The sequence below is a fragment of the Diorhabda carinulata genome, chromosome 4 (genome assembly GCF_026250575.1).
Source record: "Diorhabda carinulata isolate Delta chromosome 4, icDioCari1.1, whole genome shotgun sequence".
In the NCBI taxonomy this organism is placed as follows: domain Eukaryota; kingdom Metazoa; phylum Arthropoda; class Insecta; order Coleoptera; family Chrysomelidae; genus Diorhabda; species Diorhabda carinulata.
In genome coordinates, this window is record NC_079463.1 from 9,464,520 (window position 1) to 9,489,593 (window position 25,074).

The 25,074-nt window shown below is 34.8% G+C and overlaps 1 protein-coding gene across 5 annotated transcripts in view; it reads right to left on the reverse strand.

Moving 5' to 3' along the window:
- The window catches only part of LOC130893267 (transmembrane and coiled-coil domains protein 2), a 33,538-nt gene that overhangs the window by 2,647 nt on the left and 5,817 nt on the right, over positions 1-25,074 (reverse strand). For 2 of the 5 annotated variants that reach the window (XM_057799226.1, XM_057799224.1), the window contains exons 2-9: positions 21,205-21,367; positions 9,746-10,109; positions 7,425-7,653; positions 6,372-6,499; positions 2,705-3,020; positions 2,486-2,630; positions 1,532-1,708; positions 1-182 (exon numbers count right to left, since the gene is read on the reverse strand). In XM_057799226.1, the coding sequence (XP_057655209.1) occupies positions 1-182; positions 1,532-1,708; positions 2,486-2,630; positions 2,705-3,020; positions 6,372-6,499; positions 7,425-7,653; positions 9,746-10,109; positions 21,205-21,357 (1,694 nt within the window). In that variant the 5' untranslated portion in view covers positions 21,358-21,367. Of the gene's footprint in view, positions 183-1,531; positions 1,709-2,485; positions 2,631-2,704; positions 3,021-6,371; positions 6,500-7,424; positions 7,654-9,745; positions 10,110-18,571; positions 18,983-21,204; positions 21,368-25,074 lie in introns of those variants that run through there. The other 3 variants (XM_057799225.1, XM_057799227.1, XM_057799228.1) reach the window with 3 other exon arrangements.

Here is a 25,074-nt window from a genome sequence, read left to right on the forward strand (position 1 = left end):
CGTGTACGAAGAAAGGGCATAATAATTCCTGCTCCTGTAGCAACTAATAATAAAATAACTTGAAGTACTGTGAGCAAAACGTTAATAAGTTTTACGACAAGTGCCCGAGCATTGGAGTTATCGAGACCTTCGAGCGTTACATACTGCTGTTGTTGGAGGGCTTGATGTTCCATTTTCTGGATCTAAAGTAAAAAGAAATTTTGTTTAGACAAATTTAGTGTAATATAATAACAAGTTAATATAAAAACAGTTGCCCTCTACGAATGTCTGTCCGTGATAAATTCGGAAACTACTGGGGATTTTTATAGGATTTTCAACATAAGATAAAATGATTCATGAAAAGTTCCTTAAATTTTTTTAATATGAAGGTACCCATATGAACATGTCGAAACAAGTCAAACCACCTGTAAACTTTAATCAAAAACCCTGCCCTATCAAAATGATATTAAATGATCTACAAAACATATCTTCTAACAAAAAATGTACAATACAATAATTGAAAACACATTTAGATAATTATTATTCCCTCTCAACCACAATTTATTGTATATACATATATAAATCACTCAATAAGTCGTGTGATTGACACACAGATGGCACTGCCATTGTCAAATCCATATGACGTTTATGAAGTACCAACTTTCATATTGATGGGAGTCCTCTACTTCTAAAGGGCATCTTCTCTTGGTCTCCACTCAATAATTCTTTTGGTCTACCGATTCTTTGTTCTTCTGGCCACATGGCGCGCCCAGTGGCTATTGCATCTGATGAAACTGTCTTTTTGTGTAATTATCACTTTTTCCTCCAGAGATAAACTTAGCATCGCTCATTCCATTATTCGCTGCATTACCTGGATTTTGTTTAGGTTAGAGTTTCAGTATCAGTAGAATACATCGTTCGAAGCTTACTGAATACACTGTTTACACCAACACTCTCAATTACACTGTCTGACGCGCGTTTCATAACCTAGTTATCGTCTTCAGAGACTTGCAAAATTGATTACATAGTCACACATAAATTAAAAATCCTTTTATTTATAAACAATTTTGGTGCACTTTTACAAGTGCCTTCAGTAGTAGAAGTTTATTATAACATAAACATCGAGTTTAGTCTAAATAAGAATGAACCTATATTTGGAAACATCCTGTATAAGTAAGTTATTGTGGATTTTAATAAAATCATATACCAATAATGTTCGTGTCTATTGTTATCAAATAATTAGAAGGTATTTTAATTTAATTATTAAATGAACTAACTATTGAAATCAAGACAGTGATCTACAGGGTGTTTACAGACTATTTGAAAAGTAAAAATGGTATTCGCTACTTAATTACTTCGGTTAGACTACCACTATAAACTTGACACATATTAACTACCTATAGAGTAAGTTGAAAGTTTTGATACCAAATATAATTTAGATCAATTGTTAAAAAATAGATACAATAATAAGTTGTTTGTTCTCACGTTTTATTTTCAAAATTAACAAAACACAAAATATCTCCAACTCCTGAAAAATTTATAATTAACTTACTTTTGTTTGACAATGCTCAAGCATTTCATGTATATCTCTGAGACGTTCCTCGCTTTGATATTGCACTTTTTCTTCCATGTCGGCCATTGCCTGTTTTAAATTCTCCACTTCGTTTTGATGAAGTTCTGTGAGGTCATTAATTTGCTCTTCCAGTCTTTCACTTCTGAATCTTTCCTCCTATTCAAGTGAATTAATTTTCAACATATTCATTGAAAAGAAAATGTGAACGCTTGTATAATCATATATACATACTACTTATGCTTCTAATTGTTCTTGATTTTAGGTCTTTTTTATTTAAAATTAGTTTTTTTAAAGACAGATGAAAGTTATAAAAGAAACTAATTTTAAATCAAAAGAGACCTAAAATCAAGAACATTTAGAAGCATAAACATATCAGAAGGTATAAGAAATAAATTAAAGAAATTCATACTACTTATTATATATGTGGATAGTTACAGACATATATCCTGCTAAATACAATTGCGAAGTTGAGAGGCAAAATAATTTTTAAAAGATTGCAAAACTTTTGTAGAAAAACAAAAAATTTCTTTAATTTCTTATTTATTAGACCTTTTGATATATTATGCATCTAAATGTTTTGATTTTAGGTCTCTTCTGTTTTAAAATTAGTTTTTTTTTGATAATTTTTGAAAGAAACATAAATTTTGACGTTTCGACTTTTCTTTAAGTCTTTATCAATATCATATAGTGTTTAAATAAATTAAGAAAGTAAGAGACAGCGTCTGTTAATTCGCACCACAAATAAAAAGAGTGCAAATAAATACAAAAAACATTACAATATTAAAAGTTATTTTGGAAAATTAGGCCAAATGGCTTAATAGGAAGATATTTAAACAATACTTTTAAATAATAGAAACAACCCACATAGTAAGAGTGTTAGAGCCTTTAGGCTTAATGTTCCATAATTTACAGCAAATCAGTTGAAAGATTTACCTGTAAAGAAGAGTTAAGATCTTGTATCTCCTGTTGTAACGATTTGATAATATCAAAGTTTTCCCTAAAATTGTCTAATTGATCTTGAACTAATCTAATTTTCTTATTTACATCAGAATATTTGTCATGTCCTTCTCTACCATATCTGAAAAATAAGATACACAGACAATGATTTTTTTTAAAGTAGTTAAAAATAGCTTTATAAAATGTATACTTTACCTTCCTATACTATCACTTGTAACACTACTACATCCACTTCCTTCTTCACTAACCAATTTCCCAGCAGATTGGTGATGTTGACCATGTCCTGTGGCTCCTGCTACTCCACCGTGACCTCCCATGGAGCTCTGTGATGTGGTTACATGCAACGTTGCAGGTAACGTTGTCGATCCGTGATGATGATGATGGCTCTTATCTCCGTGATCGCTACCTCCATTCGCCGGAATACCGCTGCCCTCTGAGCCAGTAGGTCCACCTCCACCAGTATCGATGATCTTGTTGGCATTGCTTCCTTCGCCAGTCCCTACGTACCACGCTACGAATTAAGTGGGAGCAATTGTTAAGGTGGTGTGCGCATGTGTAAGTGCATTGCCATGCGAGGTTTTAAACGTGCCATATTAATTTAATGATTTTTGGATTGTCTTAAAAAAGGGTGCGAGTGATTTTAAAATCGCAAAATTGTGAATGAGTGCTTTGATTTAGTTTCATGCTGGACTTTGTTATTTTTTTTTTTCAAGTTAAAAGCATATTTATTAGTCTGTGGACATTTTTGAATTGAGCAGGCATGTAAGCTATTATTATACTATAAATAGGATGGTATTTACATTTGGAGTATTGGAACCAATATCTGACATTTTAATTTCAATTGTACTTAGAATAGTTTAGAGTCTTTTTATTAAAATCAAATTTAATAGTGATCCTCGAACGTTCATCAATCAAAATCTAGAATGTATATTAGATAAGAGGTGGGATAGATGAATATTTTCCTGAGCAATAAACCGATATTTTTCCTCTCGATTATTTTTGTGAAGAAAAATCGAAAACAAATTTCTGAAACAAAGAACCCCGTTCAATTCTTATGGAAATTCGGTTTCGACGAAATTTTCTGTAACCAATAATTGTTTGGAGCAAGCTGATTAAAAGTCTCAACGAAACCCCAAAAGCCCCCCGCCCAATCCAAATTACCCGTGAAGTGTCAAAAGGTGCCCTAGGAGGAAGGAAATTGGTTTTGACTAATTGTTCTTAAAAGTGGCAAAGTTGATAATTCAAAGTAAGCTGAATAAAAGTCTCAACGGGCACGAAACCCCAAAAGCCACTCACCCCGTCGAAACTACCCCTGAGGTGTCAGAGATTGCCCCAGGAGAAAGTGGATTGGTTTTGACTAATTTTTCTGAAACCTGACAAAAAATGATAGTTCAAAATAAGCTGAAATAAAGTCTCAAAGGGCACGAAACCCCCCGAAACCCACAAAACTTTCCTCAAAAGTCCAAGGGTGCCATAAGAAGAGGTGCTTTGGCCAGTTTTTTTTAAAACAACAATCGACTGTGTGGGTCTTTTAATACGAGTTAAATTTTTACTACCAATAATGTTAATGAAGTCTGTTACTACGATTTATTTGCTTGCATCTTCAGTATACTTAATTAGGTGAATTTAGAAGAAGACTCATATGTGATATTGTAATTATTAATACGCACTCTAAAGGACATTTTACACATTTCCAAATAATATACAAAAATGTCTCTTAGCCAATTTTTGGTACAATTTTTATATAAATCTCGGTGTTTATCTTGCTAATCGTGATAATTTTCGTAATCAACATCTGTTATTGGTTCCACTTCCAAAATATAGATAGCGAGCAGAGTCTGTCGTTCGGATCTGCCAGATTGAATAAATAAATTTTTCGAATGATACGTCAACATTGATTGCAAGTTAACAACATGCAAGGTTAAAATATGTGTAGGCGGTATTAAATAATTAGAATGATTTATTGGACCCATCAAGGTGATCAGCAATGAAAGTAAAGTTTACATGTAAAGTGAGTGTTTGAAAATTGAATAAGTGCGTTTCTTTTTATAGATATCATGTATCAAATAACATACGTTTTAAATAAATTTCAAACAGAATTATATAATTTGAAGATAATTTTGGAATTAGTTAGAATGTATTTTGGAAATTTCTCAAAATTAAAGAGGAATCGAGGAAACATTAATTCATTTGTATAATATTGGATTGGCGACAGAGTAATTTCGGTTTTGTAGTATAAAATAAAAACAGTTTTTAATCAATTATATATTTTTCATTTTGCTCATAAAATTTCTGGTCCTTATCAGCAAAAAGCTGAGCCAGGTGCGATTTAAGATCAATCATCGTCATTTGTGAAAGTTTGACCATTCAAAAAATACTGCAAACTTCGAAATGAATGGTGCGAGATCAGTGCTGTATAGGGGATGTGGCATCACTTCCCAGCCAAACTTCAATAGTTTCCCACGATATGCAAAAGATGTGTGAGGCCTTGGATTATCATGGTGGAACACTAAACTTTTCCGATTTGACAATTTCTTTGATTTGTTCATCCAGTTTCATTAATTGTTAACAGTAAACATCAGAATTGATCGTTTGGTTTCTTGGAAGCAACTCAACATTTTTGTAATCCCAACAAACTGACAGCATGAGCTTCTTTTGTTGTTTTTCAGCTATCGATGTGGTTTGTGCTGGTTAATGCTCTATTCTGATCAAGTTTCTAGTCAACTCTGCGTCACCTATAGGTCAAATGGCTCTCTTTTGTATCGAGTCTAGTATACTCAAGGAGTACTTGGAAGCCGAGCTTTAAATGTGCGAGCAATACATTAAAGATGAACGAATCTGGGCCTTGTGGATGATGTTGTTGAGTATATAGCTTTTGGTCTTAAACAGGGCTCCAAGTTTTTGTGAAGCTGCATTAGCCAATTAGTCCATGTGACTAAGCTAGAACATATTGCTTCCAATCTGTGGTGATATTTTATGGCCAGACACGACCAAATCCTGAGCTTTCTTTGTAAAAACAGCACTCTGAGTCTTTGCTACATTAAACTCAATCAGATTGTTTCCACCCCACTCCAGAATGTTGTTATATACAGACGAAAGAGAGTAGTTAACAAAATACATTTCTGAGGTACACCAGAGTTGAACTCAAATCTCTCTGAGGTGTGTTTATCGATAGCGACCTGAATGGATCGGTCTTTGGAAAGCGATTAAGCCAATCGATAAGGGAGAATGACAAACAGTACGATCTCCATTTATTTAGAAGATTGGCATACCAAAACCTGTTAAAAGCTGGTCGTTGATGAAGTTGGCAGACTCAAGATTTGCTGGTTAACGACTTTATGCATGACCTTGGCAATAGCTGGGACCAAAGCCATCGGGCGTATTTGTTGGGAACTGTCTGTAGGGAAGAGACCTCTTTTATATGATTGAGAAAAGTGTTTGCACAGTGGACTGGTTGCATATTCTATACTGTGTTTGAAGACACTATAAGAATACAATTAGAAGGAAAATAATTTGACAGATGGATTAGAAAAACGTCAAAATTTCTAGTAAAAAGATTGATTTAGTGTTAGAAATCCATTTGCATAAAAGTGTATGTTAAATCAGGTAAGTAAAAACATACTCAACACATGATGCAAACAGGGGATTACTAAAAGCAGTAAACTTTATTATAATTTTTTTTTCTATAGAAACACACTGATGATTTGTGATTGATGTGATGTCCTAGGTAAATTTTTTTTCAACACTTTAAAATATGTGTCATTCATCTCTCTACTATTCAGAAAAATATGAATATGTTTAAACTATCATGTCGAGTATATAATTTCTTATGATATTGTTTCATATTAATATTCCGACTTACTTGACAATTGACTGATGTTGTCTGCACTACCAAATTTGTTTTTTATCAAATGAGCAAACTCTCTAGGTTTTGACATTACGGAACCTCCAACGTAACTGATACCATCCCTTATATTACCACCAACATTTCTAAAAAATAAAAATGCACCCATTTATGCATCAAACTTTTCGAATTAAACAATAGGAAATACATTCGTGGAAAAAAATCGACTCAAGTCGCCACCTACAATCTGCTGCTCCCGAAAAAAAAAGCAGCAGAGAAACTAGAAGAACATATATACACGACTATTGTATAATGTACCCATTATACGCCTTTTGCTAGACCTTAATAATACCAATAATAATCACGGCAATAATTAATGAATTCATTAATCACCGCTGTCAGATGCTTCTTTGATTTAGCTATAATATTATATTCTCTTGCTACAAAAAAACGGTTTATAAACTTTCCTCTAATTAATATTTTCAATTATATTCAAAATTGAATATTCCTCGACTAGATTCGAACCTGGACCTGCAGTTGGGAGGCACAGAGTATCTACACTGAGCTGTCAGAGACTTGCAATGTGCATCCGTACCGTATGTTTGTTTATTTTCTTTAGCACTACTAGGAATTAGAAAAGCTAATAAATTAAATTTATTTCCGGAAAAGTCGAGGAAAGGATATAATATGACCTATGAATATTTTTTGAACTGGCAAAAGCAATTATTAATAACTATAAATCAATATCATCATCTTGTAAAGTTAGATACGTAATATTTGTTAAGATAAATGTATAGATTTTTCTATGATATATAATGAGATATTTCACAAATATACTATGCAAACACGAACAATCATTTGTACGAAATATTGATTAGAATAAAATGATGAGGTTTCCTATAAGTAAGAAAATTTTCCAACAAAAATATTTTGTGGACGTGGATAAAGTATAGTATTCTGCTCGCGTATAATTATATGCATTATACATTCGTGTATAGTATACTATGCTTCACAAATAAATAGAGATTATTAGTAGATATGTACAAATTACTCTAAGTTATGGTTACTTACTTGAGTCCTTGTCCCATATCCCTGAGAACTTCCCTTGGTGGTCTATGACCTTGAGCAGCGCCATGAGTTTCTAATTCGTGGACGCGCTTTTGATAAACGTCTAATTTTTTTTGTAACTGCGATATCACATGTGCACTTTTTTGATTTTTCTTTTCAAAAACGGCCTTTATCCTCTGCACTTGTTGTTTGTCTGCGTTAGCTGCCAACTTCAGATACTCGTTTACGTTATCTATAAAATTGAATGTTATTCATATTTTGAACTTGTCGTAACAGAAAATATTAGTATTTGTTTTTTTCTATAGGTGACACAGCTAAATACACTCGTAGACGACATAAATATATTTTCTTGCTGTAAAATAGAGCTGAACAGCATTCTGTAGAACCTATATAGTACAATCGGTGGAATTCTTCCATCAGGTGACGCAATCTATGATTTATCGAATACATATTTTCTACATACTATCTTCTATCAGAAGAAATCAAACATAACAACATAAGATCGATTACTGACTAGTTTCGACGTTATTACGTCTAATCAGAGCAGTTTAACAACCCTCGTTCGGGCCTGAGATCCTAACTGAAGACAACGTCAAAGAGCGTCGCTATTTGGTTTATGTGGTTAAACATTCCCCAGCTAACGCTAACTGGCCGCCACCATACACCATGTTTGTAGCAAATTTGGAAATGAGAACTCTTTATTGAACTATCATTCAAACTTTTGAGAAGTGTTCTTTATCAGGGAAACTACAATATAGAATGAAAATCATGAGTTAAAACTCGATTGTTGTGATCCAAAACATACGGATTCTAAAATGAATATGGAAAATCCTTGCCATTCTCTGATCCAAGCATTCGGATACTTATGTATTCACCGTCTGGGAATCAATTAGTTAGGAATTGTGGTGTAATAAATTTTGTTATATCTTTTGAAAAACATTAGATTCATCAACTCCAAAATCAAATCGACAGTTGACAAAATTTTTTTTGATACCTACAAATATTGTTGCTGACGTATTAATCACGTGATGAAAGACCTCTACCGTTTCTACTGTAGATGGCGTCAATTATTTAAAAAAAAATTTTATTCTGAATATTTCCTTGTGAATCTAACACAAAATAGAATGTTATCAAATTAAGTTACTTTGCAGTACACCGTATATTATATTGCGTTAAGGTTATTGCTATTTAACCGTAAACGCCACCTAATTATTTTTATAATTTATCATACTAATCATAATCATTACGGAAAATTAAAAACTTCAATTAAACAATATCCACTGGCACCTACTTCCTTTTTAACACATCACTCAATAAGTCGTGTGACTAACTAAGAAAAAACTTTTTTTTGCAAAAATCGATTTTATTCATCAATGTAAACACAAACACAAGAACAATACAATCATTCCAACGCTTCTCTAACTTCTCGATGCCGTGATTGTAGAAGGATTTGTCTTTTGCCTCAAAATAGGCTTCAATTTCTTGTTCATTTGAGCTGAATTTTTTAGTGGCGAGTATTTTTTTTGAGATCAGCGAATAGCCAGTAGTCACTGTAGGCCAGATCTAGACTGTACTGTGGATGAGGAAGCAATTCTATCTATCTATCGTTGCCATCGACTTGTGGAACGGTGCATTGTCTTGGTGAAAGAGTGGTTTTTTCTTCGATATATGGGGCTGTTTTTCCTTGACCGTTTTGAATACATTCGATAAACGATATTCCATGCGCATCCCAAAATACTGAAGCCATAATCTTCCCAGCTGACTGTTGTGTCTTTGGACGCTTCGGACGTGGTTCACCGGCTACAGCCCACTCAGATGATGATCGTTTTTATTCCGAAGTGAAGTGATGGATCGATGGTTCATCTATTGACACATATCGAAGCAAAAAATCTGATTTATTACGTGTAAACATGACCAAACACTGCTCTGAATCATTGACACGTTGTTGTTTTTGATCGACTTTTAATAAACGCGGCACCCACTTTGAAAGAAGCTATCTCATGTTCAAATGTTCTTGGAATATTTTTGGCCACACTGCCTTCTGATATCTTAAGGCATAAGCTATCTAACGCAATTTTAATTTACGATTAGATATAACCAATTTGTTGACTTTTTTGATGCTTCAAATTCAACATACCAATAACAAATGGTTCTTTTCGATGCAGCAGTAGCTTCACTTTGTGCGCCATCTGTGAGTCAGTCACACGACTGACTAATGTTATACGTACATCAGAATAGACAAAAAACTAACATTTATAAACTATTTTTAATAATATGTAATATAGAAGAATATGGAGGTATGAAAAATTTCATTTATTACTTACCGTCTCTCAATTTCTGTTCCATCCTTATAAGATCCTTAACTCTTATAATTTTAGTTCCGAGTTGTTCCAAAATAGCATTAGTCTTTGGATCCAAACTATCCGTGTCGTCCTCCGTTTTCAATTCGTTACTACCATTGGACATGTAGGACGGAGGATAATCTGACGGATCATATTCCTGCATCAGATTGCCGCCACCGCTGTCATCCAGAAGGTACACTTGATTTACTGAGTCGTCCATATCTCCCCCTGGAAGGACAGCGGTGGTACCACCTGGCGGTCCGGTCCGATTCAAGCTGGCGGTTGGAGATCGATGCTGACGGGCCGGTCTTTGAGGTTGTATGCCACTTCCAATTCCATCATGGCTCTAGAAAACGTAAAATCTTTCAAGTTTTTTGTTTGGAACGTCATATAAAACCAATATCTCGTAGAGGTAGTGGGTTGCGTAAGGATAACTACCACGGGGCGTTAAGAATGTTGCGGAGTATTTTTGATTGAATTTGTGTTTTAAGGCTTTGAACAGCTCCACAGCTGTAAACCATAAGTCCAGATTTGCTTGATCGTGCATTTGTACAATAGGACTTTGTTTTCTAATTTGAGTTTGGACCTTTTACTGAGAAGCAACTGCATTTGATCTTGATATTAAATTGACTTGACTTTGGGGGAGGGGATTATAATACATGGCAATAATGGGATGTTCAATAACTCTTGTAGTGAAGGCTATGCGGAATGATTTATTGAATTGACCTTTATTCGCCAGTTAATAAATAAACCATATTTCTAGGATGTTGAGGTGTTCTTGGAGTTTATTGGTGGCTACCGAGGGATTACTATCTGTTGCGAAGTCAACAGTGTCGTCTACGAACGTAGCGAATCAATTATCAAGCAATGTATAAGAAATATCATCATCATCATGCCGTTCAATCTCTTGGATTATGGCTAGTGCTTTGGGCTACATATCGCTTTATTAGGGTGGATTACTCCCCTTGTTCTTTTTGTTAGTCCAGGCTTCGTTTGTTAGCTTCCTAAATTCTTTACTGTTCCAGCATTTTGTTTTTCTGTCTACTATTCCTAGGATTCTGGTATCTTCTTCAATTTGGTTTCTTCAGGTATTTCTTGGTCTGCCTCTGCCTCTTGGCTATAGAGGTATCCATTGTGTTATCCACCTTACCATTTCTGTAGGTTTCCTTTATTTTTCTTCAATCTTCTCTCTCCATCTCCGAGTACAGTTTTCAGTATTTTTCTCTCGATTATCTTCAGATCTTCTTCCTTTTTATTTATGACAGTTGTTTTCATGGCGTACGCAATCACTGAACTTATTAATGTTTTATTTCGTCCTTTTTATCAATATCCCTGCTTTTGAGTAACTTTTATTTCAAATGTTCGATATCCGTTCTTTTCTCAAATGAAAGCAGAGTGTGCCTTCACGGTAGCGATAGAAGAGGTCGAGTCTACAGAAGACCTGGGGAAAGATTCGCGCAGTGTTGCTTAAAATAAAATGTAGCTTTTGGAGGAGGTTCCTGGATGGCGTGAATGGGTAATTCAATGGAAGAAAAACCCGAGATTCTTCAAAAGACGTATATACATTTGACGAGCCCGAATTTAAACAATAATCGACTATATGAGTCTTTGAAGACAATTCAGATAAAAAAAAACACTTCGAAGAAAATGGTCGCCTGTTTTGTCGGAATAACTGGACATGTCACCATCGTTCCATTAGAGCAAAGTAGAATGGTACACATGCATTTGTTTGCCAGAAATGTATGAAAAAATCAGGGAAACCAATCGCAGAAGACGAATCATTTGCCTTACAGTCCTTGTTGTAGAGCCCAATAATTTCTTCTTATCAAAAATAAATTGCGAAGTCGACGTTTTTCTACAGAAGCAGTTGATGCGTTAAAATGATATGTTTTGGAGGTACCTCAATCTGAATAGTAAGAATGCTTTGACAATTGATTCAAACGAATGCAAAAAAGTATTGGTCTTAATAAAGAATATTTTGGAAAACATGTAAGCCGTATCCAATTATCAACATTTGTCTTTCTCAAAACTTCATATACCTTTACTGAATTGTGTGTTAATAAGAGAATTGAACATTGGCAACCCTGGCACGCATGTTTCACAATATATAATCTGGTTTTGGTTTAAACGTATGTTGATTAATAGATACTCAACAACAACAACAGATAGCAGAGCAGCTCTTGGAGCACTTGAGTCAAAGCTAGTATGGGAATGCATACAATCTTTGAACTCACTAGGATCAAACAACAAAGTTACTCTAATGAGGCTTTATTTCTGTGAAACATTACCAAACAGTCCCTGGAAATATCTTCATGACGATGATTCTGTTCCATAGTGAGCAAACGCGCCACTTACCTTGTGCACAGCTTTTTCAATGTCAAATTTTCAGTTGATATCCTACTTTTTGAAATGCCTACTATGTCCGCGACCTCGCTCACCTTCAATCGACGATCATCCAGTGGATTTTCTTCTGGAGTCATCACCTCATTTGGTCAATCACTGCAATACTGGTATTCGCAGGTCGTACAGCCTCGTTTAAATTGTGCTACTCAATATTTTACTGTTGATAACGAAGGAGCAGTCTCAGCCAGAGTAGAATCTATTTCTGGTTGGGCTAATGCCTTTCAAATAAAAGTATTGTATCACATAACGATGATCGGATTTTCCATATTCACAAATTACTAAAAACGTTCACTTGATGACTGCCAAACAAATAATAAACAACGTGGTGTCTTCAAATTTGAAACATATGCTGAATAGATTGTGTACTTTCTAATACAATGGTATTTTTCAAGTAACTAACGATCTCTAGGTCAGGTCAGGTACTTCTGAGGCCGTATTCGTAAATTCAATAGTTTCATGTATTTATTTTCGACGTTGATAATAAAATTAATATTGATTTATAGTATGGAAACAAATTATTCATATAAGAATACTATCCGTAGCTTCAATGTTCGTTCCTGTTCAATGTGATTTCAATTATTGAAAAAGGTGAATTATTAACCGATATCGTTTTCTCCTTAAAAGAGGGAAGTAAAATGGGGTCAATCAATGCATTAAGTAAACTATAAAAAATTAATTCAATATTATATTTCCAGATTGTTAATATTTCGCCAAGATAAAAATCTCGATAAATTATTTTGATTACTTTGATCTTGACTTTATCATTTCTTCTTTTTGATTTCGTCATTCAAGCATGCGTTTCATTTTTTGAGCAGCAAATTAAACTAAACGTATTCTAAGCCACAATACTTCTAACCCATTAACTATTTCTTCTACTCCTACTTTACATAATGAGCAGTTGCCATATTTTTCCAAAACACAAAATTTCGTTCTTCTTCATGAACTTCATTAATCTAGAACTAGCACACTCTTTCTCATATATTTTGGCGGATACAGAATTGAACAGAAGCGAGTGTGTCTTTTGAAATACACTTCTGAATCTAATCCCTCACCTTTTTGACAATAATAATTCTTATTATTCCCCATTTCCAAAGTAAAATATGACGAAAACTCACTGGGATTTCCAAGTTTTGCTTTGTTCCCTTTATTGCTTTACAGAATTCTGTTTCTTTAGAATGTTACGTACTCTTTTTTCTTTGACATTTTTTTCGTTTTCTGCCTGAACCTGACTTTCTTTCCACACGCCGACAGATATAGTGTGTGCGGTCCAACTCATGACGATTTTTAATCCGTTGAGATGGATCGGGATGGAGTTATTTCAGGTAAACGAAAAGGTAGTCTAGTCCGAATACATAATACACCTCGTGACGGTTTCATCAAGAGTATTACCTTTAAAATTGTTATGTGTCTGGTGGAATTATGAAGGTTTAGTGTACTACGAAATCACTCCAGACAGTCAGATGGTAGAGCTATCAATTCCGAGGTATATAGCAGATCCAAATTTATGAGGCTTTATCTGCATAACATGCTAAACCTCACACTGCGATAATCGGCGGAATAAGATCAAAGTACTATTTATTCAGATCCTTAGCGAAAAATTTTAACCCAAGAAAATGTTGGAAATGCAACGTTACAATTTTTTGAATCTAACCCCAAAGAATGTTTTTATCAAGATCTCAAAGAACTTGCTGAACGCTGGTTACAGTCATAGAATAAGATGGGCTTTCTTTTTGTATGATTATTTAATACACAAAATGAACATTGAAAACTGACATTATTTATAAGACATCCTCTATTCCCCTTAATTATCCACAATCAACACATCTTTGTAAAATTGAGTTTAGATAGATTCTTTTAAACGCAATTAGTTAATTACAGCGCTTTTAGGAAATTATGATCATGATCTGAATGTTCGGACACTAACCCGGATCACGTTCATTGTCGTTAGGAAACTGATTTGAGTTAATCGGATCGTTGTCATATGTTATGATCATTTCTACCCTGGTAGATCAGTGGGTAAACGCGAGCAGAGAACGGGTTGTTTCATTTGTCTATGGTATTTTGAACTTTTGATAACTGCTCGATAACAATTATGAAACATCTAGAATTTATTTTATAACAAAATAAATATCATGGAAGAATTAACACACAAAGAAGTAATGAGAATCAAAAGTTCGTGTACATCATGTTCTAAATTTAGAATTTCCGCCGAAATTTGAACTAGACCTTAGGACACTGTGATCTGGGTTAGGATTTGCAATCAGCTGATGGGTGATGGTAGGTCCACACGATACAAACTTCCATAAAATTCTATAGGATTTTGTCTGTGCAAATTTTTACCCCGACTTTATAGTCTGTACAGATATCTGTACGAACAAATGTCTGTATCGTGTGGACCCACCATGATATACCTGAACCCGGGTTATAGTTCCCGAAAAGTCCTAATTTTTAGCTTGAGTATCACAATATGACGTGATGATAAATAATTTTTATGATTTACAAAAGCGTCAGTGGTGTAACAGTCTAGGTAGTCATTATTTATCTTTCGAAATTAGTTTAAGAGCAGCTGAAATCTTGATCCTCATCTTACGTCTCAAATTCCATTGTGTTTAAATCTCTTTATCCATATTCTTACGAACTTACGTTCATGATTAATATCAGGAATTTAATACGATGGTTTGCTTCACTATTTTTTATCGGTCGTTATCATTATCAAGTTGAAATATTACTCATTACGTTGAGTGTTCTAATAATCGACACACATATTACGGAGTTACTAATGTTTACTCACTTCTTTAATACATTTTCCAAGGTAAACTTACTAAACAAGATTCAATTAAAACACTAACAAAATTTTATGTCACATTAAATCCCGGAAAAATATTTTGGCTAATATTTAAAAGGCGAATGAATTTTAATACCAACTTTTTGGAATATATCCAGAATTACAATATTAAACATTTTTCAATGTTTGGTAAAATCTGTGCTAGAGGTTGAATTCCACTGAGTATAAAGTATAAGAAAATGGGACCCAGCCTATCGAATCTTTCTATACCCGTTTCCAGTTCTCCATAGAGTTGATATTAAAGATAGAGTGGAGTATCAGAACTTGTTTAAGTAGACCTGAACCTCTTATAGAGAGGAAGACCATCGGTATACCACTCTCTATATTTTTCTACTCTATTGTGATTGGATCGCCATAACGTCGAGTGATGGAAATATCTTCGGGGTCCCTCAACCTTTGATGCTTTGTATACGGGCAATGTGAATTGGAAGATATATCGGTTTGATTGTTGCCAACCAAATCTAAAATATGTTCCTAAGACAAGCTTCTAAAGGTAATCACGCACTAGTCGTCAACGGACGGAGCGTTCGCAACGGACAGATTCCGAGGTCTCCCGACAGTCGTGAGTTTGAGTGGCATCCTGTCGCCGTGGAAGTGTCGTGCGTTTGAAATCATTGAAATAAATGCATTGTTACTTACTGAGATGGTTCATCCACCTTCCTATATCTTCCCAAATATTGTCCCTGCGTTGTTGATTTGAGTATTGAGGGTTCCTCAGATTACCTAACTCTTCATACTCCTGCACGATCACAATTAACTGCATCCATCTCAGGTGACAATCGAGTTATAATAAATAATATATAGATAGACGAGACAAGATCCAGCAGGTGCTAAACGTCGGACTGAATATTCTAACTACAATCGGCTCCGAACGGAGAGAAAGAACGGGCGCGCATATTCCAGGAATTCCTGATACTGATGACACTCGGATGATTCGGAATGAATGGCCCTTCTCGGATTCTCGTCTGCATTACCGATCTCCGCTACGTACAATGCGCATTTGTGCGCGCAGATCCATTTGAATCAATGTTTTTAATCACACTCGGAAAATCTTATCCGTCCGATGCGTGCGCGTGCTCCGTCCGATGACAAGTGCGTGACCATCTTAAGTGGACTTATTTCTGAAGAGCTTGTTTAAGTATCTTGGATCAATGAAGAATGCCTTCGCAAACAAAAGTTCATTCTCTAAACCAGAAAATTTGCTAATAATTCATCTTTTAAAATGGTAATCGTATCAACAATGCCTTCATCAAATGTATCAAGATCACAAATAAGTCTCTCTATAGGGAAGGTTGAGGGAATCACAGATATGGAAACATCGGTAGGACTTAACTCTTGAATCAGTTTCTCAAATGGTCTTAGTACACCGATAAGATTCGGTGAATAAGAATAATCGTACATGCTTTAGACGCTGATAGGGAAATTATATTCTTTGACATGCAACTCGTTTTGAGCAGAAGTAGAATGATGATCATGAAAGGAAATGATGTATTTTCACGCCTTTTTTCATGTTTCTCAATAAACATGTGGCGATAAATAAAACAATAATCTTTCGACCCCTGATTGATTGATTCCTAATCCACTTTGTCATCTTTTAGGTATTCCCATTCACCATTCTGTTATAACCTTTTAGTGTCCTAATGGCAAGCAATTAACTTAATCCTCTGCCATATAATATACATGGCGGCAGGTTTCAGGCAAAGCCAACTACCTCTCTCCACCTCCATAATAAACTGTAAAATCAAATGGAACCAAAACACCAAACAAGAAATGAACAAAAATGCCATTAAATGGTATACGGATAGATCAAAAACAGCAGACGGAACTGGAATAGGAGTGTATGGGCACAGAACCAAACACTCTGAAAGAGCCTGGGCAGTGCACCAAGCATTTTTCAAGCAGAAATTTATTTAATTGAAAAATGTGTTCAGTTTAAACTAGAGAGAAACTATCGCAAACAGGATATCATCATCCTGTCCGACAGATATGCAGCCATTAGAGTTCGAAGCTCCAATATCATAAAAGTTCGCTAAATCGGGGGCAGACAAACCCTTCATGGGATCCTGTAGTATCAGCTACAGAACAATAGAATAAGCACTGCAAAAGAAGGCAGATAGGAGCAAAACCAATTGTTGGGACAACCTAAAGGAGCTGAGACAGGCAAAGACTCTTCTGGGAAACTATAACCTGAGTAGATCTGCTGAATGTATCACGCCAAGTAAGAGCAGGAGTTATATCTAGACACTGTCGCGTGAAGACGCTAGACCTAGCAGATAATGGGGCGTGCAGATTTTGTTGCACAGAAGACGAAGATCTCTGGCAATTAAAGCCAAGGAGTGTGATTGATGGATCAGCTGTAAACATTGAGTCTCCAGTATCACAGAAAGAAATAGACAATAGATGGATCGCAGTGTATACGAGATGCAAATATGAAAATATTAGCTTGTTTTAGACAAAATTAACTACAACAAGTATAAGTGGGGACCTGAAGGTGATTGGAATTTTAATGGAACTTCAGCGAGGGTTTACGAAACATTGCTGTTTTCTTTGACTATGGGACAGTCGGAAAGTAGTTCAACACTTTGTAAAAAAAATTGACAAGCAAGAAGTGAGTTTCAACCGGGACCTCAAAATGTTAAGTTTATACCCCTTGTAGATCCCAAAAATGACCTTCTGCCCCCCTTCACATTAAACTTGAATTGATGAAAACCTTTCTAAAGGTTATGGATAAAGAGGGTGATGGATTCAAATACGAATAGCGAAGTCTTTCCCCAGTTGAGTGATGCCAAATTAAGGGGAGGTATTTTTATTGGGCCACAAATAAGAAAATTGCTAGACGATGATAATTTTGCAAAAAAGCTCACCAGACAGGAACTTAGAGCATGGAAGGCATTTGTTAGTGTGGTGAGGAGATTTTTGGGCAATAATATGGATCCAAACTACCAACAGTTAGTTGATGAACTTCTAGACGCATACAAATCCCTTGGTGCTCGAATGTCATTGGAAATTCATTTGCTCCATTCCTATCTAACATTTTTTTCTGAAAATTTGGGAGCTGTCAGTGATGAGCAGAGTGAAAGGTTCCACCACGATATTAGAACAATGGAAATTCGGTATGAAGGACGAAGAGATTTGGCTATGATGGGTGATTACTGTTGGTTTTTAAAAAGAGAAAGTGTAACCCATCATAAAAGGAAAAAGTAGAGCTAATTGATATTTGAAGTGATTTTTTTTAAAGTTTTTGTTTTTAATAGATATGAGAAATGTTTCTTAGATGTAAACTATTAGTATTGTCAATATATACGATTTAAAAACTGTTACTACAAAAAAATTTATTTTTTGTCGACCAGAGTTCTTTTTGAAATATCTCGTATATACAATCAGATAGCGTATCAGTAGAGAGGATTAGAGTGTAAAGTTGTTAAGTTTTCTATGCAATTTATAATTAGAGGTAATAATGTTTTTTAATTGAAAATTTTTTATTAGATAGTTTCTAAGAATTATTAAAAATAAAACATATTTTCTATCGATATATAAATTAAAAAAAGATCGTTCGTTACCTTCATTTTGATTATTGCGATAAAACAATTTTCTTCTTTCTTAAAAAAGATCTATTAAACGGTGGATCATCCCGTATTCGAATCGGCACTTTATACAACGAAAAAATACAAAAATGATCTTTGAACCCTCACCGAGCAACCTTGTATCCTTTCCAATAAATTAAATACGCGGTCAAATCGAATACTTGAACGCATAAAAAATACACTCACGTATGAAGTATATATTATGTCGTCCATAATAGGAAGGAAATTACCTTGATAGACTAACTTATATGCAAAAATAGTTGCGCTTCGCAACTATTACATTTTTTTTTATAAAAGAAGTAATTGTGGATATACTTTATCTATTAACATTTTCCGTATACCGGCGGAAAAACCGGCGCTTCCGTTTTTCGATGTCGCCACAATATAACTGCGCGGTAGGTTGTTATTAATAGTTCATTTTTTAGTTGGCTTGGCGATAAAACAATAAGCTACGGCAGATTTAGTTTATTCATCGGAATTTATAATAGCAGTATTATTTTTACCTAATTAATCTATAGAGAATCGACGTTTTACATTCGTATTTTGAAGGGTAGAGGTTAAGGAGAACTCTCTGTGTATGAAAAAGTCGAAAAGTGTTAATTTATACCCATGTGAAGTAATCGACGGATTTCTGCCAAGAATATTTCTTCACAACATAAACTGAACTTTGGCGAAAAAATGTTAATAGAGGAGAACAGGGTTTTTCAATAAAAGGTGATCCCGTCTCTAGGATAGATAGAAAACTGAACAATATTTGGGGCTTGCTGGGTAAAAAATTTTCGTATTCAAGATAAATTGCGTTGGAGAAAACTTTTTATTGAACTAACCCCAAATATTTTTTAGTTTTCTATCTATCCCAGGGACGGGATCACCTTTTCTTGAAACACCGTATATGATGAAATTAAACATAATTTTACTAGTTTTACGCACTCGAAAGTTTATCTGTAGTACGTTCTTTACGCAAGGTAGAAAATAGTTACTTTTGTGTGTAAAATGTTTAATTCTCGCCAAGATCGTATGACGAGGCCAAAAATTCTCTCGAATGTGCCATGAAATTAAGAATTTTCTACACGAAATACAAACAACATTTTTTCGTATGTACAACCGTGAATGTAAAATAAACGGAACAAATTTTATTTCAATCTCGCTATTTGCCGAGTCAATTAAGTTATCGACATTACCGTTGGTATTTGAAACCGGATTTTGAACTCTTATCTAATTACGTGATGAAATTGATTTACACATTTTGTTGGTCGTTTGATTTCACCATATTCTGATAACGATATTTGGCAGTTATATCCTTTTTTCAATGCAGGAAATTGAATTATAATTGCAACAGTTTATGAGAAAAAAAGCTTTTGATGTTGGAAAAGTATATGTGGATATGCAGATAGACAAATGTGACGGAAAGTTAGTTATATAGGAATTATTATTTTCTAATAGTTGGCTGAAAAATCCAAACTGGTGGCGGAATTACTATGGGCCATATCAGCCATCAATAGTGAACATTTTCAGTGATTTGTAAATATGGAAAATTCGGTCATCGTTATGTGATACAATACTTGTCTTTGAAAGACATTAGCCCAACCAATATAAAACCTGAACTAGATTTTACTCTGGCCGAGACTGCTCCTTCGTCATCAACAGTAAAATAGTAGCAGAATTTAAACGAGGCTATAGGACCTGCGAATACCAGTATCACAGTGGTTGACCAAATGAGGTGATGACTCCAGAAGAAAATCCACTGGATGATCGTCGATTGAAGGTGAGCGAGGTCGCGGACATAGTGGGCATTTCAAAAAGTAGGATATCAACTGAAAATTTGGCTTTGAAAAAGCTGTGCACAAGGTAAGTGGCGCGTTTGCTCACAATGGAACAAAAACAGTGTCGTGAAGATGTTTTTGGCAACGTTCCACAGAAATAAAACCGAATTTTTGGCGTCGTTTAATAACCATGGATGAAACAAGGGTCAATCATTTCACCCCCGGATTAAAAGAACATTAAAAACAATGGACTGAAACGGGAGAACCGGCTCCAAAGAAGGCAAAGACTAAAGTTTGAATTACTACCTCATGCATCGTATGCATCAGATTTAGCCCTCTCTGACTATTTCCTGTCCTCAGACTTGAAAAAATGGCTCGACGGTCAAAGATTTTTCAAAAATGAAGAGGTGATGTGGGCAGTTAATGGCTTGACGATTCTTCTAATAAAAAAGATATCGAACTTATTGAACATCACTGGGAAAAGTGTTAAAAGGAGATTACGGAAATGGAAAAAACGTATGGAAAGGTGTGTGTCGAGGGGAGGGGAGTATATTGAAGGGGAGCCTTCGAATGTAGAATAATTTTTATGATAAAACCCCTTTTCGTAACCAGTCTCGTTATTTAATAACCAGACCTCGTATTTCTCAATTATCCAATTATACAGTTATCTGCATTATTATTTATTTAGCTCCACTGATTACTTGAGAAGGGAGGAAATTCAATGCAATTGTTGTCTTAAACCTAGTCCTGAAGACAACTCTCTTAATTTTAGAATCCCATGGAATTGCCATTCAATCAAAAGTGAATATTTCAACAAAGTTTTGTTCAATGAATAATGTCGCTTACCTTACAACTATCAACGGATCCGTGACTGAGAGTTTTCGTATGGTGAGGATGGAATGGTTGCTGTTGTTGTTGTTCTCTTGGTCGAGAAGGTGATGCACTTCTGCTAGACGTTTTACTTCCTGTTTGTTGAGAACTTACATGCAAGCTATCCATTGCACCTAACCTGTAAAGGAATTTCAAATATAATTGAAACCGAATTATTTCCTTAGCTCAAGTTGAGATGTCCAGTAAAGCAGAAGAACCATCGAGCCTCTTCAATTTTTAGATAAGTTTTTTTTTAAATTCATGATAAATTGGAATTTTAGTCATGATGATGTTAGTATTCCATTCAATCTATGTTAAAAGCAGCGATTTATCGAAATAGCAATTCCCTTCTGTTGTTTGCAATACCTTTCATCCTATTGACTTATGAATCTACTCGTACCGGTTACTCCCATGAAGACATGATTACTGATGTTATACTGATGATGTTGTAATGGATAATGCAAGTTATCACTCGAGACATCCAAATAAATTGCCTATAGCCAAAAAGATTTTCGAACTTGACTAAATTCAAAAAATATTAAGTTGCATCCCGGTGGTGATTCGATTCTAATTTGGGTTTGTAAGAAGTAGCTTTATTTATAGTGGCGATATTTCATATTAGAATTATTCTTTATGAACGTAACGATGTTTAAAAGTCAAAATTTAAACCCTCATACCTGTATAACCAGAAGGATGCAATGTTGTTTATACCTAGTTAAAAATGTCCACTTTTTACTTTCAGTTGTTTGGAAGTTCTAAGCAGATTAATTAGGATCCAAAGAGGTTTTCCCGCTGGAATTAACTTTCACGGGAGAAGGTTTATTGATGAGAAAACTTAGTATAAAACTGGTAAGTCAAGTTATAAGGTTTTAGTTTTCCTTCAGTCTCTGAAGAGGTTATCAAAACGCACGTCAGACAGTGTAATTGCGAGTGTTGGTGTAGCGGTGGTGTAAACAGTGTGTTCAGTAGGTTGATTAAGTGAAAACACGATACATCCATTATACATGGTTATTCTAAATGATGGATCCATTTTTAAAAATCCATCTTTATTAAAGCACAAATGCTACACTAATAATTTCCATACCATTGAAAAGAGGAAGTTTCAAAGTTTTTTTTTAATGTACCACAGGTGTAGGCAGGCGGTGCTAGTTCCAGAAGAGGCCGCAGGAGTTCTCGCAGCAATAGGCCGCCATTCTCTGTCACTACCAGTTGTGAGTGAAATGGCGACCGTGGGGCACAAGGTGTTCTGTGTTATTGAGTTCGCAAGAAGTGAGTCGCAAAATGTAGTGCAGCGGGTATTTCGTTCTGAATTTGGTATTAAACCACCAACTAGAAAAATCATTACTCGTTGGTTTAATTAATTTAAACAGACTCTAAGTATGTGTAAAGAAAAAAGCAAATGCTGACCGCGTGTGTCAGAAGATGATGTCAGACGGATAGAAGACAGTTTTGTTCGCAGCCCCAAGTAAGTCTACCAATAGAGCTAGTGAAGAACTTGGAAAACCAACCAACCAACTGTATGGAAAGTTCTAAGACGGCGTTTACTGTACAAGCCCTACCGTTTAGAACTCGTGCAGGCTCTTAACCCTAATGACAAAGAGAAGCTACCGCGTAGATGTTTGCCGTGCAGCAGCTGGAGGCCACATTGAACAGTTGTAATACATTAAAAAAATTTTGAAACTTCCTCTTTTCATTGGTATAAAAAATATTCATGTAGCATTTGTACTTTAATAAATACGAATTTTTAAAAATGGGTCCATCATTTAGAATAATCCTGTATTTATACAAATGTTACTTAACACAAAAGATACAAGAGGTCTAACTTGACAAATATTTTAACTGTCTAAGTGATACGCCTTTGGATTACGAATGGTCTATCATTTTTTTACTGAATCATTCATAAAATTAGACTATAATCACTTTTACTGTTGTTTTGATTGATTTGATTCTTAATTCTTTGAGATAAGGATACGCCAACTCGGGACGGATATTTTAGGTAAACGAAAAGGTAATCCGAGTACTTAATACAACTCGTGACAAGTGCATTAAGAGTATTACCTGGAATTTAGTACCTAATCAACTTTGTAAAGTTGAAAAATCCAAAAATTGAAACTTAGAAATTCCAAATCCTTCAAAATGCATTTTAACCCTAGGTAGGTACAGGTTGATACAGGTATATAGAGTGTTTCGGGACTTGATGCCACAAATTAGGAAGTGAGTAGATGACGTGAAAGTAATGATGGAATTTGACGGAATAAATAATACTATTTGAAGGCCATGGGCAGCTCATGCCTTACGGTTAACAATCCATAACTAAGCAAAAATAAATTCTTCATTCAATTTTCTAGCAAAAAGGTACTCTTTGTTTAAATTTAAGGTTTAGGATATATGTAGATATCTAGATTGTTATACATGCCAAGGAAACGGGTCGCCATAAAGAAAAATTCTGGAAAAAATTATCATAAATTTCAATGATTTATTGAAAATATTTACATTAGATACTAAAACAGATTCAAAAATTCAAAATTGAACTGCATACTGTCGAGAATATTGAAATGTAGAAAAATTCAGTTGGTTAGCCTACAACTTATCAAATAAAAACAAAAAAAAAACTATAATGAATGTTCGGAGTGGGCACCTTGCACTTCTACACACTTCCGAAGTCTTCCGCTTTCATTAATTCTCATTATTTACATTTATAACTCAAAAATGAGGGGTGGTATGAGAAATTTCCTTTTATGTCACAGCATTATTTCCACGTCACCTACTCACTTCCGGATTTTTTGCATAAAGTATATAAAATTTATACACAATTTACACATATAATATCAGAAGCATGGCAGGAACTAATAATAAAATCACTGTAGCTATCGAAAATGTTGTTAACCTCTGTTATTACTATTCCGTTAAACCACCCTCGTATATGTATTACTTACCCGCGTTATATTTATAAAAATGTAAATTCCACCAAGGATGAAACTAAAAAAATATACTAGCTACTTCGCTTGAAGATATCAACTGCCGTAGTTATTGAGAGCGGCAAATACCGCACGTATTTACTATTGGGTATCAAATATTCGTCAACATATGACGCCAGGTTTTAATAAATTTCCTGTTGATATCATGTTTAATTAACAAGGATAACAGTTGATAATTAAGATATGCCATAACACAACATTTGTTCCAACAATGAGATTTGCGATGAGGTATTTTTGCTCCCATTCATATTTTAGTGGTATTATCAACGTCGGTTTAGGATGTTCTTATCATATTTCGAAGAATATTTAAGGATAATGTGAGTGACGGAGAGCTACTACTGAAAATACGTCGATACTGTTAATGATTTTCCCATACATTTTTAACACGCTTGGGGTTTTAACCCAAAGATTCTACTGTGGATATACATGGCAATTGTGAGACCAATCATCACATATGAGGCAGTGGTTTGGGGTACTAGAACTAGTCTGAATACCACGAGAAACAATCTTTCAAAGGTACAAAGACCTGCTTGCTTTTGTGCAACTAGGGCCATGAACTCATGCCTAACAGCTGCACTAGAAGTGATTCTAAATCTTCCACCTCTCCACATAGTACTGGAAAGCGTAGCAGAGAAAACATCACTTTGAATGTTCAGAGACGGATTCACTAAAGAAAAACCGTCCTTAAATAATGACCAAACCTGGGATATGCCTGGGGTCATACCACCATACAAGAAATGCCTTTAAATAGTATACAGACGAATCCAAAACAGAAGACAGAACTGGAATAGGAGTGTACGGACCCAGAACCAAACACTCTGAAAGCCTGGGCGATACGAGTACACCAAGCATTTTTCAAGCAGAAATC